Consider the following 20057-nt stretch of genomic DNA (forward strand, 5'->3'; position numbering starts at 1 on the left):
AAAGGTCTTTGAAATTGCCTAAAAAGCATTATTCTGACCCGTTTCCCTGCTGTCTTTGCACACGTTCATTAGACAGTTAATCACAGGAGGGACTACTTCATAGGCGGAGGGATTAGTTGAGTCAGGAAGGCTTCATGGCGGCTCCACCGGGTCACTCCTCCTCACTTTCCTCCTGAAGCTCAGCTTTCGCTCTCCCTCTCGTAGTCTGACAGTCTCTGGGGGGCAAATTAGTTTACGAACCTTTAAATTAACAACATTTCAAAGCAAGATGCATCAGAACCTTGCATCATTGTGTTGACGCATTCCTGTTGTATTGAGGTAAAGGTTCTCAATTAAATTACTTTTTTTTTTTTTTCTCACAGTAAAAATGTTCCAAGCAGTAAAAAGTGTTTTCACAGCTATTGTTATGAGAATTTTCCTTTCATGAATCATATCTCTTCCTTTCAATTCATGCATCCTTTAGTGGAAGTCAAATCACATTCCTGCCTGCTCGTGTCTGGTGACCCCGGACTACTGAGATTTGCACTCGCGCCTCGCATGCGCTATGTTTACATTTGTCTAAAAGCGGTGTAAATTGAATTCTGCTGTATGCTCCCGACAGTGACTACAAGTGTAAAGTGGCGTGTACGGAGTTGTACATACCCCTCCTCTGGGGGCCCAACCCTCTCTCATTGTTCCATCAAGGCTCGGGATGATGGCTCTCAGAGCGGGAGGAAAATAATCAATAACTCACATGGCATCCTGCATCCTGGAACGACTCCGCCGTAAATTAACTTGACAATGGGGATGAAAAAGGAGTAAGAGCTCCTCTGGATATCTGTTTGTCTGCTCTCTTCCTCAGATGCTTGGGGGGGGGAGAAAGCACCAAACGGGGAGCAATTGAATGCAAAGTGCTCGTTTTCTCGCCGAGTTTTCTGCAAGCGCAGGCTACCCCCCCCTCGCCCCCCCCCAACTCCGCCTCCACCCCCGACCCCTCGGGGCGAGACCAGCAGAAACCCGCATCAGATCAGAAGGTGACATATCAAAAACCGTGTCGCAAGAAAAGGCAGTAATGGTTGCCAAAGATGTGGCAGCAGTTCTAGTTTTCTACTGGGCTCTTTCTATTGCTCCCCTGTCTATTGGGGTTGTATGGTATCAGAGGGAAACGCTCTCTCAGGCCTGCCATGTAGAAGCGGGATTTGATCTTGACGGCTGTGTGACAGTTTGGGATGAGGGATAGCGGTTAGTGCTGAAAAAGAGACTCGGGGCTGATCAATGGGACTTTTCAGACAGGCCTGTGTGCAGAGAAGTTATGGGATGGTACCTCTGCGCTGCTCAAGAGGCTCCACCACTTTCTCACTTGTTAATAACCAGTCATCTCTTCTTCTTTTGTCCCCAAAAGCACAGGATGGCAACACACACATACACACACACACACACACACATGGCACAGCAAACTGACCTGCAGCCCATTCGCAGTGTATTCAAGAAGTAGTTAAGTACACAGAAAAAGCTAAAATTGTATTTAAAAAAAGTCTGAATCTGTCAATTTTCCAATCACTTTCATGTGTTAAGTTGCAAGAGATGCCATTTTAATCACATTATTAAATTATCAATCAACCGACTGAGCGTATAGTTGGTCGCCGCCGGGAGGGAGAATCGTTGCTTGGTCAGTTCATGTTAACTCTGCACATCGAGGCAATGGCATCACCAGGATCTACTGTAACCAATCAGGCACTTTGGCTGGCTCTGGTACATTGATCAATATACAGGATTGTCCATATCAAGGTAAATTAAACATATGCTAATACGTTGTTTTTTTTTCTATAAAATAAATTAGCTCATTTTTAAACTGGCAGTTCCCCTACAACTTTTCACAATATTGATTTTAGTTAAGTTTGCTTCCTGTTTGAGTTCGCTGCCTCGGGCACTCGTGTTCACTTCCATTTATATCTTCGGTTGTTTTTCCGCCATTGTAATTGTTTGCGTCGCCCCTCATGAAGTCAGCTGTGTCTAATCAGCTACGCCGCCACAGTGTATTTAAACCTCACGTTTGGTTGTCTGTGTCCATCTGATATGTACCTGTTTGTATCCCTTGTTCACATTTCTGTTTTTTTCTTTGGTTTTTAGTTTCTGCTTTTGTTCCCGTGTCCGTTTGCATTTGGGCTTCTGAATCTCTTTTTTCCCCACTGTGGTGAGGGGACATTTTTTGGTTTGCTTCAATTTGTTTGATAAATGGTATGTGACCACTTGTATAGACTTCAATAATCTAAATCAATTGCAATACATCCACAGTAGATAAACTGTATATTCTTGCAAAACCGTTCATCAAAATACAGCTCCAAGTGACATTTTTATAGTCTTTTTAAAAGTGAGAAAATGGATTCTTTGAAATATAGTGAGGTTGGTTTTCCAAATGAGGGTCACGGGCTTCTTCCACGTCCTAAGAGATGAGGTCGTCTTAAAGGTTCCTCCTGCTTGTTCAAAGAGTCTAATCAAAGACTTCACACAGGGCCACGGGTGAATGAGCAAAAGGCCCCAACTGCTGTGCGAGTACGGCAGGTCCCAAAGGCCGACGGTCACCAAAAGACGAAGCATGTTAAGGATCAAATACCAGCAACCGTGTTAAAACAAAAGAGGAAGACATACAGCGAGGCACCTTTCACCATTTACAGGCAGCAGTAGAGGCAGCGTAGCTTTTCATTACGGATGTAATGGAGAGCCGACCAAGGTCAGGAAGCAATCATCATTCTGACACGTCGCCCAGCAGGCAGCGTTGCTCCTCAGGGCACCGCCAGTGCTGGAAGAACCGTCTCACACATAACAACAACAGGCCTTAGAGGCCAAAGGCAATGTCACAGGCCACTCCTCCATCGATAACACCGCAAAGGACCTGTAACAGAGATTTCTCCTAGCTGAAAATAAGGCCTGTCAGCCTGCAAAATTCTAAGGCTTCCTGTCAGCGAGTGCGGTTCAGCAAGTGATCTCGGGTGTGGACACGCGTTGACTTGACGTACGTCTAAACTGGCTGTACAGAGTCGGGAATAACCGGCCCGTTTGTTTCGGGAGCCAACCGGAGCTGTGCACATGGCAGGGCCCGTGGTGGCGTAAAGTAAAGACAGGAGGCCGCGCCAGGCATGAGCTGCCATCCCCGCAGAGGAGCCCTGTAATTAGCGAGGCTAATGAAGAATAAGGCTAAGACTAATGTCCCTGCTGACCTCTGAGCCCTCTTGGCAGGGCAAGAGGGTGGACTTCACCTGAGCAGAACATGACACCGCGCTAGAGCCATTAACCCTGACACAGCGCTCCCTCCCAGGCACACATCTGGTGCAGGACTGGACTGGTACCAAATCTCAGTGGGCAGCAAGACTGAATACCTGGGTCCTCGGGTAATGAATCGTCTGATCGGCCCTTTTACCTCTTGTCTCCTGCAACTTACTAACCGTAGCGCCAACCTTTAGCAGACGGTACGTTATTACCAGGGTTGTGCTTCTCACACCGCAGCCGTCGACTCGAAAATGCAATTCAAAAGTGCATCTGAAGCATCCTCAAGAGTCCTCGTTTAAAGTCTGCACACTGTAGATATTCAATCATTATAGAAACTGTTGTTGTCTGTTTTGCACAGCATGGTTGCTCACACTGTGATTACATAGCAGAGGAAGACACCTGTCACATGGAGCTGTTACTGGCTGTCAAGGCTTCCTACAGATTGGATGCCGCTATGAGCGCAAAGTGGGGGAAAAAATGACAAACCCAATATTGAAGTGTATAATTTTGCGTTTTTGTACGCTCAAATCCCGATTCCGGAAACAAAACGTTACTGCGTAAGCAGGAAAAATGATTAGAGACTTTGGAAAGATGATGCAGTTTTGGTATTTTGGAGCTACACGGGGAATCATTTTCATTTCAGTCGGAGTAGCTTTTTTCGGGTGAAGCTGTTTTGTTGCTGTGAGGTGCGGAAGATGACAGCCAGCCAGAGTCTAACAGGCCCAGGAAAACGGTTGTCCTGCAGTATACATCAGCTTTAAATTAGATGTGATGACACATTTGAACGCAAACCGAGCAACGTGACTGTCACCAGTCACCATTATAAACAGCAGCCCCACTGATGTGTGTCAAGCTTCACACCTGAGAGAAGAAAAATACACATCAAAACAATGCAAAATAATGGACATGCCAGTAGAAAGTCGCATAGAGCACAGACGGCCATTACCACAATTCATCTAACGGTCCGTCAAAAAAAGTGTTAAATTATTTTTAGATGATAAATAACTATTGTATTGCCACATGAAAGGACGCCTTTAGCCACACTAGCTGTTCGCTTTGGTCCAGATTGAACAATGGCTGAGAACGGCCGAGACATTTAGTACAGATATTCATGGTCTTCAGAGGATGAAGCCTGATGGATGTTGGTGATCCGCTGAAATGTAATTTGTCCAATACTTTTGTCCCTGATTAAATACCCCAAAAACTGACAATAGCTTCAGCTTCACTGAGATTAATGCTATGCTATGCTAGATAAACATATCCCCATAAATGGGATTATAACTGCATTTTAAATTGTTCCACATTAATTTAGAAAAATAATGTTGAACGAGATGAAACGCGATAAAACATTATTTTCTAGTGACATCTTATGCTCTTGAAGAAGGCTTTTCCTCATCCTGTACAAAGCTACACATTTGCACTACAATGCTCTCCCACACAGTGGTGTTGTGCCGAGACAAAAGATTATTGGCTGTAGAACTAAATTAAAACAGAAATAGATGCTGTACTGTATACGGGAGAAAAAACACACCAGCCTTGTATGTGTGTCTGTTTGATTAGACCAAGTTGAGGAAGACGAGGGATAAATATTGCATAAATGAATTTATTGTGTAATGTGAGAAATCAAATTAATTAAGAGGTCCACAGCTGTTGGAGGCGAATAACGCCATGAATTTTTCAGTGCTACCACTTCTCCCTAAGATTTTACAATACATATTTCTGGAGGTCTTGGATGAATTTTTCATGGCTGAGTGGGGGAGATGAAAGGCAAAATGAAGGATCCAGGGGACGGGAGCTCTCTGCTGCTGACACGCCACTGTGAGGTGCATCGGCTCCAATCTTTATCAATGAAAGCCAACCGGCACTATTGCTTTAATTGCCGTGCTTTGTCAAGGATTCCACTATCAATATAGAAAAGCCTGCGCCGTGTGGTCGGATAGAGGAGGAGGAGGAGGAGGAGGAAGAGGAGAGGAGGTGAAGATATCATGGGTTCCACTTGTTTTCATGCCCTCCCACCTAAAGAGAGGAAATGATGTAACCCTGATTGAACAGGGGACGCGTCTAGACCTCCTCGCCATAAGACATAACACAACGGCAAGCTGCGTGTGGTGGGAGGACTCAGAGAGAACGGTCGCATCAATCCCAACAGAGATGGATATTCAAGGCCATATCATTTATTTATCTAGGATATATACTTGTGGGAGAATAATCAATGAAGCATCAAACTGCTATATCCATACCGCTGCATACTACCTAGTATGCAATTGTGATGAATGCCATCGATTTGCATGCTATTGTCTAAGCATGAGGCAAAGACCGGATAAATAAATCAGAATTGTGCACGACTCGTGCGTTTCCCCCTGATTTGGTATGCAGGGAGGATCCCGAGGTAACTAATTCAGGAGAGACATCTGCTTGGGAGGGCAATGCGTCGTCAATATTCCACCCGTTATGGCACCCGTAAGCAGCGTCCCTACTTCTCACCCCAAACGTAGAGAAGCGGAGGGTCGACGTATTTATGTAAAGGATGTGATTGTTTCGGCACCACTTATGATAACCTATGAAAACCTATGATCTTAAACAGCTGCATTTGAAAACAATGGGGGGCGGGTCGGGGGGGGTCTTGTTAGGGGATGTCAGGTGAGGCATATTGACATGCACCTCTTTTCATTTTTCCTGCTTGGGGCTCGGCCTCTTTGTTCCATCTCATGTAAATCTTAAACCTACATTACGAGATTTCTGACTACTTGAGGGCAGCAGAAATAGGTTTTTTATCCTATTATATCTATTGTTTTTCATATTATAGTGCGCGGAGTTGGAAGTAAAAACACATTTCTTTGAGAGGGTGAATACAGTTCTAATCACACAGCCGTTATCAGATAAATTTAAGCGTTTGACACGTAGCATCAGCAACCCAAAATACAAGTATATCCACCTGGAAATGAGCTGGATGTGTCTCCGTCCCTCCGGTCCCTCCTGCCACATAGTGCATGTTTGGGTACCATGATAATGTGAATCTGTGCTCTATTAGCCATGTTTATCTATTAATAGAGAGCAAAGCACACCCGCAAGCGGCCGGCACTTATAGGAGCGATTGTTTAATTCTGTTATATTCTCACCAATCAATGCGTTCGCTTCAAAGCGATGGGAAACGCTTGCATCCAAAGTAGATTGATCACTTCTAATACAAGTCATTAACATACAACTTGTTAACAAGTGAGGCCTCTGTACTGTATCTAGGAATCAAGAGAGCCATCGATAAAGCCAATTTGGGACTTTTAACGTCTTAAAACCTTGAGCGAGCACTCCTCCACTTGGCAGCGGGATCAACCTCTGTTAAACCGCCTCTCTCTCTCTCTCTCTCTCTCTCTCTCTCCTCCGTTCACTCACTCAACCTCAGCCACTTAGCTTGAAGCCTGTACTACGGCATGAGACCACTGGTATACTTTACTGATGATAAATTTATAAGCCAAACGGAGGGGAAAGTATTAAACAACCTTGTGAATGGCCGTGGGTCGGCTTCAACCGAGGCGGCGTATCCTTTTCATCAGCAAAAATAACTCTTCGGAGGCAGTGAAAGCATGCTTAGAGAGTAAAAGGCCATTTTAGCGGACAGGGTGGGGGCGAAAAACAGAAACAATCCAACCTCTGATAGCCCACAACAACCCACCTCCACCCCCCCCACCACCTCCACCCCTCCTCCTCCTCCTCCTCCTCCTCTACTATCCCCAATCTCTGGCCACGCCGCTAACAACACAGCGCACATCCCGGCCCTCAAAAGAGCTAAATCAAGGCTTTGAGAAACGCACAGTGTCTTTAATAATTCAAGCGGTGCTGCGTTTGAATAGCCTCTTTAGCGTAGAAATATAGCGTCTCCTGATATAAGATCCGTCCCTCAGGGGGCTCCCCCCACATCTTACTGCAGTGTGGCCTTTTCTTTAACTGCAGCATGCGCCGCTGCTTAAGATGCAGCTACCTGCCTGATTATGCTGATCAGAGAAAATGAACGTGCATAGGTTTGTACGTGGGGTTTTAAGTATACGTCTATGTATTTTTAATGGGTGTCCAGTTGGAAAAATAAAAGCGCTGGGAACTTGTATAACACCCAGCGAACGCATGAATCTAGTGCAAAGTTTTGCAGCAAAGCAATTATTGCAGTTGACTAGCAGCTTTACTGGGGTTGTGGACTAACACAGGATTGTAAATATTTAACCATCTTAGCACCCAATGCGCATCCATATTTCATCAGGTTTCTCGCAGTTTATTCTCAAAGCAAAGCGTCGGACTGCATAATTATTTTAGTTTAGTTTTTTTTTTTTTCCTCTCTCCAACCTATTACTTTCATAAATACAGGAATTTGAGTTATGGCTCCTTAGAGGGCTAATTTAAGAAAAGCATGCATTAATTAATACAACCTAGATGGAAAGGAAGAAATCCCTAAGTAAGTAAGCTGTTGGCAGATATCAAGGATGATTTTTGCCTTCAAAGGAAATGGGGATGGATTTGAGCGGATGCGGCGGTTTAATCAATACTGTCGACTCTTGAGGTTGGCAGGTGTTTGGTGCGCGCCGCTCAGTAGATACACTCCCATCATTCCAGAGGAAAACTGCACTGAGGCCAAACTGGAAATCTACTCCCAACCTTCCGAGGCCCTCAAAGGTGGTCAAAGTTGATTTCACCCGATGTTGCGTGTTAAAACATTCTTTTGTCTCTGCTCCATCCTCTCAGTCTGCCGCCCGGCAGAGGGACCGTGACTTCACTTTGTTGCACGCTTCCGTCCATTCTCACATCCGATGTGTGGAATAATGAAATAAATATCGAACTCTTCAATATTTTAGTGCATTCTAGGAGTAAAGTGGAAGTGTTTTTCTGACAGACCTTATCCCCCCTCCTCCTCCCCCTCACCCCCACACACCGTCCCCACACCGTCCCTCCTCCTCATCCTCCTCCACCTTTCTGTCTCTCTTCACAAATGCATTGTGTGCGCTGGCCGGCCCAATCCATCACTCTGCGTCTGGCGGGAGAAAAAGCACTTTCCCAGGGTGGGTGTTTTTTAGTTCTGCCAGCGCTGCTGTTTCAGCGGGGCACCCGTGAGACCTCGCTGATGGACACTCTGGTCATCGCTGGCAGGGAGCTCTGGGACTCCCCCCCCCCGTCCTATCTCCACCTCAGACTGTTCCACTCACCTCCTGTTTTCACCAGCGCCTTCCTTTGTCCCAGCAGCGTTATGCACTCCTTCCCGACAACGACGAGCACTGCACCTTGGCTGGATCCTGCCTCGCTAAGTGGCTCGGCCTTCTGAGACCAAGTGGGGGATTCGTCCCGATGTCTCGGGCGCGTTAATGTCGCCTGTTTGGCAACATTAACATACCGATACCAGCAGGAGGGAAATGATCTGATTTGAAAACAGGCTAGGTTTGATCACGTGCAGGTTTGAGTCTAGCATTCGGCGTCCTAGAAGGCAGCCGGGGAGACTCACACAGTATCTTATCCCATTATACTCCCCCCCTCTCCCCCTTTTCTCTTTTTCATCACAAACGAGGCAAAGCTCAGAAGAAAAGGGGGCTTTGCGCATGTGTGCGCTCAGAACAATTATGTCGGGATAAATCTATTCAAATTGAAGTCTGCTCCAGTTTTGCGCCGACAAACTGAGATTTGATTTCCAAAATGCTCGCTCCGTCTCTTCTACACAAAGAAGCCGGCGGGGAGAGGGTGCAATCGCTGGAGAGAAGCTGGCTGGAAGGCAAATCTAGGTGATGCGTATGTTCTTAGAGTGCCCCTGGGTCTTCCATGGGTAGGTAGGATCTGACAAAAGAGATCTGTACAACAAAAAAATCCTCCACTCTGCTTGAGCATGGGATATTAAGCCCAGATAAAGATTCTCTCTTAAACATACTCCCTTCTCTCTTTTCATCCCGCTTTCTTCCCCCTCCCTCCGCAGTGGCAGAAGAAATTACCCATTGTACCATTAGATAAACTCAAACAGCCCTCTCCGTAAGACCTCCAGTTCCTCGTGCAGTCCCAGCTTGGCGTCCCTCGGGTGTTTGTTCAAAAGGAAAACTCCGCGGTGCCTCCGGGGGATGTTTAACTCATTGCAGTGGCAAGTATTTAGAGAAAACCCAACAAGTTTGAGGCTGTCAAAGCTCGAATCCAACTGTCAGGCGGAATTGTGTCTCGGAGGCGTCTGATGTGAGGCAATGACCGATTGCATCACTTTGACGAACCCGCCGTCGATGAGAACTAGGGCAGACGCCGATTGCTTTTTCGCACAAGTGTTTCATTAGAATTTTAAACACTGCCGCTAAGTGCATTAAATGATGCTGATTAGCTAAGATTATAGCTGCAGCAGGGATGTGATTTCTGTTTTGATACCGAGCATAAATTGAGGCTGAGCAAACAGTCTTCTTTTTTTCCTCCTTTTGAGTGGCTGATGAATAATTGAACGTCAGCAGAGGGTACATCAATAAAGTGGTAATGAAGCATATTTGTGCGAAATGTCTAATTCTCAGACTGTGTGACTTGTCGAGCAGTCTAAACATATGGTGCTGTGGGGAGGATCACTGCATGTTCATTTGATTCCACAAACAATTCAAAATAAAACAGAAGAATGAACAGAATAATACAGCGTATCATAGATTATTATTATTATTATGGTCGCTAATGCTATCATTACATGTATTATCAATGTAGTAGTACGGTCATGGTAGTGGTATTACCTGTTTTTTGTCATGTCATAGACAGCTATTTCAACTGGAGTAACATACTTATTTTACCCCAGTCTGCACCGAGCACTTTAAATCCTCTGTACAGATGATGATTTAATAATATGAGCATGATAACTTTGTCTGTGTGGCACTTGAACAGCAATCTTTCCAAAATTGAGGCTTTGGTGCCCTCTGTCTTTGAGTCACGGTGGCAAGAAAAACCCTAACGATTCGATCCAAACGGATGAACCGCTTCATTTCATGTGTCATATAGCCAAAATAAATCTACGACAGAGAGGAGAGTAGTGAAGAGGTTATTCTGCCAACAGAGATTTATGTACAAGCCCGTGCTCGTAGTGAAGGTGAATAATCGCTTTGGTTTTTTATTTACAGCCGTGTCGACAGGTCACTGTCTTTGGAGTAAAACTGTTCCTTTGTTCTGCCTTTTTCTAACACAGTTGTGGCATGTTGTGTCCACCTGGAGTACTGTTGACCTTCTGCGAAGCAGCTACCTGGTTAAAGAAGTCCATTTTCAAGGCTGTTCTTGCTCAAATCAAAACTCCATTATAGATTTTACCTCCAGGGGAACCCAGGGCTCACAAGGTCCTTGGCAATTTTACCTGAGGAAGAAGCTAAAAGGATTGGAATCTCCCAGGACGGTTGAAGAGAGGGAGGGTGTGAGGACCAGAGAGAGGGTGGGATACGCACCCCAGGACCCGAGCCCCTAATCTCTCTCTTCCTAGCAGGGAGCGAAGCAGAGTGTACACGATGGAGATTGGGAGATGGTTCAGTGGCACTGAACCCTAAACATCAGGGCCTGCAGAAGTGGTGGAGAAGGGAAGGAAAACACTGGGAAAAAAAAAAAAAAAAGGCGTGGAAAAGAATGGCTGGGAGATTGTTGTTGTGGAGGGATTGCCAGGGGAGCTGGTTTCCCCGAAAACAAGAGCTTCCGATGCATTTAACATATACGAGAGCTCCCTCCTCACACCAACCGTAACTATTTGTACTAACAAGACAGATGGAGGCCAAAGATGCAGACGGATCACATCAGGACATCTGTCACTTTGTGGCAACAGCCTCCTTAATAAGTGACAAGGCTTCCTCACCCGTGGGCACAGGATGGGGGAGGGTCGGGCGGGGGGGAGGAGGGGGGAGGGGGTGTCTCCCGGAGCATTGGCTGTGCAAAAGCAGCCGTCAAAGTCATGTGGTGCCCGGCCCACCCCCCTCTTTTTGTCTTTTTATTTTTTTTTAAACAACTTGTCCCAATTACGGCCTATCACATGCGATCTGTGCCCTTGATTATCATCCCGGCCAGTAGACATCAAAGCAGCTTCTATGGGCGCTGACACGAGGCTGTGCAGTAATTAGTGGACCCACGAGAGTTTCATCACCAAATGTTTTGAAAATACTGAACGTCTTAATTTGCAGCAGGGGAGGGGTTCACGTGGGGAGAGGATGATGCCCTACAGAAATAATTAAAACATAATTACTGCTCATCAGCTGTGCGAGTGCTCACAAAGTGCTGTCGCCGAAGATATCTCGTGCCCCCGGGGCGTCCCCTGAGTAGCAGGCCGCGTGCGGATCCCGAATTCACAGCACGGCCGGACCGAATAAACGCTCCCGCCTTTTAACCCGGAGACACCGGGAAGAGGACAAATAGGCCACGGCACTCCCAAATGCAAGATATCTCTCTCGCCGCTAAATACGCACTACGAGGGCTTATTATCTTCGATAAACAGTTGCGTTTGTTAGGAATATGTTGTCTGCCAAGGACGAAGCGGGCATCAAACCGGGGAAGGAGGCCCGGCGGGTCGTTAAAGCAATGGCTCGTCCCGGCGGCGGATGTGTCAGACCGCACGCTCCGCAACACGGGGGACGCACAGATCGAGAAGCCAGTCGACCCTTTTTTCTCCAAATTGGCTCCGCGTTAGCGCGGCCCCCCCAGGTTGGCAGTGTCGGCCCGACGGCCGTTGGTTCCACGAGGACCGCTTGATACAAATATGTCCGGCGGTGCAGGCCGGCAAAGGGGAGAGTGTTTGTGACGCGTGCCGAGGCCGCCGCTTGGTTCCGAGGGAGTAATGAAGGCTGGACTGCGGGCGGTGTGTTTTTCCTCCTCCACCTGATGGCGGACTTGTTACCACGCCGGTGTCAGGCCTGCTTAAGGTCACACGCCCCCCCCCTAACCCCCCCGTGCTGGTCGGCCAGAGTTATGTCGACATGTGTTGGTCCCCCCCAGCGCAGAGCCCGGCAGCCGAATGGCACAATCGTCACAATCAAAGTCTGGCTTCAGGAGGTTTGGCCTGTGTGTAGTTCAGAAAGAGTGTGTGTGCGTGTGTGTGTGTGTGTGTGTGTGTGTGTGTGTGTGTGTGTGTGTGTGTGTGTGTGTGTGTGTGTGTGTGTGTGTGTGTGTGTGTGTGTGTGTGTGTGTGGTAGAGTGAGGAACGTGTAGGCTGAAAGCATGCTAGGCTAAAGTACAATGCTAGTACAAATACATTTAGCATTCATATCATTTATATTTTTCAGTATTATTTTAGCAGTATATAAACACCTAATAAAGACTTCATACCACTATATTGTAGTCGTCTACAATATACAACAGTGATATAAGCGCATTATCTGCATTTATTGTGCCACACACGTGTTTAAAATCCAATCTAATATCTAATTGTAGCTCATTAAAAAAAATGTTTTTTTATCAAGCATTCAGTCACAGTGTATTTGATCATTTTTGCTACTTAATAAAATGAAATGTTATATTAATAAACACCCCAAAACAAATCCCTTTATCTGCAAATAACTGGTTACTTAATGAATACATTTTACATTAAATATTTAATGGCTTTATTTACCTCCCGTACTTAACCTGCTGTACAGGACCACCATGAGTGAACCTTACCAACAGAAACAACTAATTGGGATATACTAGAACTAATTAATTCTTAATATTGTTAGTTGTTATTGATGGTGGCGCTGGAATCTCACATATTTTTGTTTGAGTAGCACATTTGTTTGTTTAAATTCACATAATTTGTGGCACATGAACTATACGATTCAATGCAGCAGCTGAAATAATTGTTTCAAAATGTAGTAACTGTTGACCTCCACCAGAGGGCAACACTATCTAAGAAATGCATCTACATAAAGGGCCTCAAGTATCACCTTCAAACCCTGTTTATAATTATATCACCTATTTAGAGGAACCTCTGAAACAATTCTTGCTAGAGTTTTAATTCTCTTCTACCATAAGACCAAATGTAACCCCAACACAAGCCCACACCGAACAGCAAAAGAGTAGAAAAAGAAGATAATATGATTGTAACGTGAGCTGTGTCATAAAACCGAAATAAATCAATATTATATTACCAAAGACTATTTATAATCATTCTATTCAGTGAATTTGTTTGATCTGATGTTCACCACTCTGTCTCACACACATGCATGATCTGTAAGAAAGTGAAATGAATATATTATGCGAAAGTCAACATAGTCATCAAACACACGCCAAAAGAAATTTATTACATTGAACTAGAAAGGTGCACCCAGCATGGGCTTTGAGGCGAAGTTACACACATTTCATTGCAACATAAAAGTAAAGTAAATAAGAATGCAGGCCTGTGGCTCAAAGTTGTATAAAACAATCACTCTTGGCAAAAAGAAAAAAAAAAAACTTTACCAAGCCGTTTGCCCACCATGTACTCAATTTGTTAACATTAAAAATATATTTGGTTGAAACATAATTGTTTCTTTAACAGTAAAAAAAATACATTTGAAATGATAATTTCAGACCGTACGTGTTTTAAGTAATCAAGATGTGATTATTCGAAATAATTCCAAATATGTTTCTTTGGTGCAAAAGTAGCTTTGCAGAGATATTTGGGCTTAATATTTTACTTCTGACAAAATGTAATAATGACACTGTAATAAGTCAGTTTTTTATTCATGTAGCACATTTTAAAACCGGGCTTACAAAGTGCGGTGCAGAGAGAAGAACACATAGTAGACAGTGAGATCATAAATACATACAACACACAAATTACAGCCTTTATAGGGCGAAACACGAGTGCCCCAATTTTTTCATGGACCAGTACATTTTCCGGTTTTGGGTTGTATGGCTTTTATATCAGACAAGATTTTTTTTTTCCGAGTACACACATATTTATTTTACCACTTTGTATCCGTAATTTCTCCTAAATTCATCAAACGTTTGTGTTAGATAATGCCTCATTTGTAAGTTTAAACATGCCATTTCTAAAAACTAAAAACCAATCAGCTGGGGAAGTTTCATGGTATCTATTAGTTGAAATGTTTCACTTCTTCACCTGAGGTCTCTGCCCTTAAACATTAGCAAAAAGTACAACTAGTGAAAAACATCATTGGGGGTTGTCTGTACACAAGGAAGGAAACAATCTGCTGCCCACTCCCTTGGGGGGGGACAAACGAATCAACTTAATCAAAAATAATGGCGCCATTTAAGACTTGCTGTGGTCTATGAGTGGCAGAGTGAAACTGTCAGCTTTCAAACTCCTCTTTGCCATCTTCCACAGCAGAGACAGTTTCCTCAGTTCTCCTTTAGTCTGTATACAACTATTTCAATTGAATTTGTTTTGTTTTTAAAGGCTCAGTTCACCCGTAGAACAATAGTTTGTGTTTTTTTCGTTCACATCTGGAGGCATCGATACCTGAGATTTCCGCCTACATCCCAATACAATTAGAGGGGAATGGAATGTTCCAACAGCAACAACTTCTTCCAGAAGCAGTGTGCCTGTCACTCTGCATAATCACTCTGCTGTCAACAAGTTCACCAAGAAAACTTCTTTCCTAAAAAGTGGATGCAGTAAAGACTGCAAGGTCCCGTTCAGGGACACTGGTAGTAGAAAGAAGTGTCACTGTTACTTTTCTGTAAAAATTAATATTGTATTGCTGTGAGCACCAAGGAGAAAATAGTTACGACCACCATTTTATTTTACTGGTTCTTTAAGCCAAGGTAATTTAAGGGTCAGCTTATCTATCTAGTCCACGGAAGGAAAGTAACACTAAATCAAAACAATAAAAAGAGGAATCGTTCAAAAGTTCTACAAATGTCAACTGTTGCTATTTTTGCATAAGAAATGTGAAAAAAAATATGTGATTCAACTGCTACTGTGTTCCTACAATAATTGAAAAGGATACAAATATATATGGACGCCATATACAGAAGCCACGATCATTTCTGGTGTCCATTTACATTTTCTAAAGTAGTACCGTCCTTGTATGTGCTGTGGTATTTGCATTTTATAAATTGCTAAAACATCAGGAAAAGGTACTAATACAGAATGCTGAACAAGTTTTTCTAATGGCATGATCAAATTTTTAAAAATACCTCTCAGCCCATAAGATAAAATCACACTTCTGCATTACCGTCCATCACTGAGACACTTGCAACCGTTTGGAAAAGACACACCAGTCTCCTGATTGATGCTCTCTTTGGCCTCCATGGGGAGCGAGTCAAAGAGATGATCCTCCACGATCAGGCATCCCCGCCGCAGGAGCCCGCACTGACCGAGCTGGGCCGGGAGACGGTCCAGACAGTTTCCCTTCAGTTCCAGGTGTGTCAGCTGTGAGAGCTGGCCAATTTTCTCCGGAATGGTGGAGATGCAGTTGTGGCCGAGACACAAGGTCCTCAGTTTGTTGCACTTGAACAGTTGCTTGGGAACCACCTCGACTTTGTTTCCTGTAATGGCAAAATGTTGGAGGTTGTGCAGAAAGCCAGCCTCCAGCGGTATCACCGCTATGGAGTTGTGGCTGACATCGAGGTACCTTAACTTGAGAAGGGTGAACAGCGACGAGGGGAGAGACTCGAGCTTGTTGTGTGAGAGATAGAGCCACTCAAGATTTTTCACATGGCTAATTGACACGGGAATGGAGATGATCTTGTTGTGCCAGAGTTTGAGGCTCGTCAGCCTCTTGAGGTGCTGGAAGCTGATGATCTCCTCTATGGTACGAATGTTGTTGGATTTCAGGTCCAGTTCCTGAAGGTTGTTCAAACTGAAAATAGCGTGGGGGATGCGCTCCAGCTCACAGTTCAGGAGCTCCAGTTCGGCGAGATTCAACATTTTCTTCAAACTGTTCAGAACTAGGAGCTTTGTGCCGTCGTTGTGAATGACCAGCTTGATGAGATGCGGAGACAGATCCGTTATGTTTGTTGGGACCTTTGTGAGGTTGCTTTTGAGGTGCAGAACCTTCAAGTGCCTGAGGTCCCGCAGAGACTCGAGTCCAATCATTTTGTTGTTTTCAGAGTTCAGGTTACCAACCAAGTACAGTTCCTGTAGGTTCTTCAACAGGTATACCCAGCTAGGGATCTCAGCGACGTCTGTAAATTTGACATGAAGGCACCGGAGGTGATCACGAAGGAAAATGAAAGCAGTCTGTTCAACTTTGGCCGGACAGTGATAGAAGTGCAGCTCTTGGAGGTTTGTCATTTGTGAGATCTTAGCTGTTATCCTGGCCTCTGGGATCAATTCCAATTTCAGGATTTCCAGATCAGTGAGATCAAACACAGCATCTGGCACTCCGGAGAGCATAAAAAGATGGAGCTCCAACTTGTCTTGGAGATTGCGCGTCACATGCTGCCGCAACTTCTCAAAGGTCCACTCGTGGTTCAGGCTGATCTCCCTGAGCTTGTTCTCACTCACCTCAGAGAGAAACACACCGAAGCGCTTTGAATACAGCTGGTCGTACTGATCCACCATGTGGAGCAGGAACGCAAAGTCATTCTTAACATCTGGAATGTCACTGAAGCTGCTCTCCTCTCTGACTTTTTCAAAGGAATACTCCTTAAGAGGTCTCCGGAAAAGCCAGAACAGCGTGTATATGGAGATGACGCCATAGACGCATATGAGAGCAATATAACTAACGAGGAGTTTCTTTATCATGAACGCCATGTTGTGCGTGCAGTGGAACTTGGTGTATCCAGTCAAATGCTTTATTTCAGGCTCACACACGTGGTCAAAATCTATGGAGGCAACAAAAGTCATCGTGTAGCACAGGATCAAAATGAATTTGACTGTTTTGATGACGGTCTGAAGGGCGTACAGCCTGTAAATTAAGTCACTGTCTTCAACGTGGGCTCGGAATTTCCGAACTTTTTCAAATAGAGCTTTTGCTTGCTCGCCGTCTTTCTTGTCCAGTATAGTCATGGCAGGAACTTCACTCACGAGCTTCTCAGCAGAAAACGTGACCCCGGTTTTAGTGAGCATTGGGGCAGACTGGTTTGGACTACCGTCCTCGCTGCTTGTGGACAGATGCTTCAGGAGGGAGGAGGCCCCGGCCACTCTCTGCTTGTTCTCCTCAGAGTCTTCGCACGCTGTCTCCGACAGAGCTTTGGTAGTCCAAGGCGATTCAAAGCATTTTCCCAGGATTGAAACAAAGTGTTCTATTTTGGAACTTGTCTTTGGGTACTTGAACCAAAAGTTACTGCTGACCATTAACACAATGGTGTGGATTAGAGCAAGGTATGGGAAATATTTGGAATACCAAGGTAAGGCGACGTGGTAGCACATTTGGTTGACGAAAACATACTGCTGAAAATCCAGTTTGGTCCTGACGCCAGTAGGCAAAGGCTGTCCTAAAGTACCCGACTGGGAGAAGGAAACTGTCGGGCCGATGATATCGGGGGGCCTTCTGGCCATTAAGGGAGCGGCTTGCTCTCCCATGGCGCTTTCTTTGTTCCATAATCTATCAGCTGTCTCTGGTTGTTGGGGTCCCAGGAAGCCCCCAGGCCCATCCGGAGTTTCCTCCAGAATGGGAAGACAAACCACTTGGTCTTTAGTTAACTGCATTGTTCCAGAAAAGATGGCCAACATCAACATGACAATGCCAAGGTAATCCATGAAGACGTCCCACCATGGTTTCAGTATTCGATAAGTTGGCTGGATGTCATTCAGAGAGGCTACTTCTGTGAGGGAGAACATTCCTGTAACAGAGAATATGAATTAATAGTATGATTAATTCATCTCACGACAAAAGGTTTACATAATAGTTGTTGTTTTTTTATGTCTAGAATTTCAGAGTTGTTTATTCTCAAAACCTTTCCCAGTGTGCATTAAACATCAGGAGAAGGAAAGTCTGTGTTTATGGCCACATTATTTGATATATAGGCTTACCTTTCTGCAGTAAACTAAATGTTTCTGGAGTACAGTTTAATTACTATAAGTGTGCTCCTTTCATCCTCTTATCCAAGCTAAATATGACCTCTATTTTTGTCTTGGCAATTACATTTTTAGCTGTGACAACCAAAGTGTAAGTTATTTTTACACAAAACTAATACTTTTAAATAATCATGTGATATTACAGAGCAAACCCAGCTTGGCTCTAGAAAAATAATAGGATAGTTGTAGAAGTACTGTCACCCTCACAGAGAGATTAACTAATGTTTTGTTGTGGTTGTACTTGCTTACTTAGATATCTAAAATGTAGAAATATTTGAATTGAATGTGATGAATTGGTGTGACAAAGTGGTAAATATCATACAACTTTAAATAATTCTCGTTTTTTTAAATGTTCTATTGGAAAAAAAGGTTACAGTCTCATAATGAATATATTCATAACAATACTGTATTTATAAACAATTTTATGATGAACATATTCATATTCAGGCTGCGTACACAACATAGTTTGTCTGGTCATAATCCTATTTACAAGCTGCAGTGACTTGTTTATTAGTCCTCTTCACGTGAGATACACTTAGTGACCAGAAACGAGAAATCAAAAAGGTCCTGTTGTCCAATGCAATGAAACCACTTTGCCTCAAATTGTTATAAGTAACCGTGAGGTGTTTCTACACCGCGTGGTGGTGTTCTATTGGCTCCCTTCTTCTACTGGTCACTCGTACATAACATTTAATAGATCCTTTGTATAGATGTAATGATGTATCCTAGCACTGCTCTGGAAATACATGGGTTGTTTGCCCCAGTTTCAGACACAATTGCCAGATTTAGAGAGAAGCGACTGATATAAGTATATATATATGAATCACTGAATAATATCTCAATTACTGAATAATGGCTGTCCTACCACGGATTTGTCCTTATTCTATTGTCTGAAAGCGTGAAGGTCAGTATTTTCCCCGAGGCCACAGAGCAGGGTGAGACCGGTTACAACTCAAGGCGCATCCACCACCACATAACAAGAGGTGAACCTGATGTCCGTGGAGCCTTTAAACGCACCACTGATATCTGCGTTTCGTTACAGAGAATCACAACGCGTTCGTTTTACATGGCTCATTTATATCATTTAACCCCCCCCCCCCCCCCCGCGCGCGCGCGCGCTACATAAACTGCTAAAATAACGGGGCCGGAGCCCCGCGGGTACATGTGCAGCCCTTGAATAACCTAAATGCGGACCGGCACTCCAGACGCACGGATACGCACCTTCAGGTCTGATCCAGTTACGCCGATGCCGGCAGTGCAGAACAACGCTTCTTTTTATACGCCATGTTTCGCTGCGCTAACGAAGCCGTCCATTCTTTGCATCAGTTCGACCGTGGGGCCTGCTGGCCGGGCTGTAAGCAGCTTAGCGGACTTCCCCCGGCTCGCCTTCTGATCGTCGGGTCCTCTGGCGACGCAGCCGGCCCGGCAGAACCAGCTTCTGCAGCTGTACCCGGCGCGATGCTACTCACGCGCCCGCCGAGGTGGCTGCTCCTCGGTACCTTTCACCGGGACCGTCAATTAGGAACAGTTGTGTTGCAATGTGCGGGATGAACATCTCTTGATGTTGCACTCCTGTTGTAGTTTTTAGGGAAGAGGGGTGGGTGGGGGTGGGGGTCCACTGCAGAACCTGGTGTGCAGCATAGAGCATTTCGAAAAAAAACTCGCACGGATTGACAGCAACAGAGAAGATGACCCACTGACGTTAGGGGCCGTCGCAAAAGTGCAACGGGTGTAATTTATAGTTATATCACGGTTCGGTTTTCTTATTCCAAAAATGCTGAACAAATACGTGGAACATCTCTTCAGATAAAAACAGTATATTAAAAGAAGCATATTATATACAGTATGTAAAAAAACAGTATATTAAAAGGCTACATTTGCAATTTCCTTTTTTAAACATAGAAACAACTTTATTTCCACC

General features: G+C 44.7%; 1 protein-coding gene across 1 annotated transcript; it reads right to left on the bottom strand.

Annotated features, from left to right (window-relative positions):
* Window positions 1-13870: 13870 nt before the first annotated feature.
* Window positions 13871-19831, bottom strand: lrrc8db (leucine rich repeat containing 8 VRAC subunit Db). The gene is made up of 2 exons (XM_040183996.2): window positions 19358-19831; window positions 13871-17901 (listed from the first exon to the last, which is right to left on the bottom strand). The coding sequence occupies exon 2, from the start codon at window positions 17897-17899 to the stop codon at window positions 15344-15346; it is 2556 nt and encodes an 851-aa protein (XP_040039930.2). The 5' UTR covers window positions 17900-17901; window positions 19358-19831; the 3' UTR covers window positions 13871-15343.
* Between the last annotated feature and the right edge of the window lie 226 nt (window positions 19832-20057).

Source organism: Gasterosteus aculeatus, chromosome 8, assembly GCF_964276395.1.
Source record: "Gasterosteus aculeatus chromosome 8, fGasAcu3.hap1.1, whole genome shotgun sequence".
Taxonomy (NCBI): domain Eukaryota; kingdom Metazoa; phylum Chordata; class Actinopteri; order Perciformes; family Gasterosteidae; genus Gasterosteus; species Gasterosteus aculeatus.

What these genes read in the sequence shown, in the direction of transcription:
- lrrc8db (XM_040183996.2), bottom strand. Translation starts at nt 17,899, where the DNA reads ATGTTCTCCCTCACAGAAGTAGCCTCTCTGAATGACATCCAGCCAACT.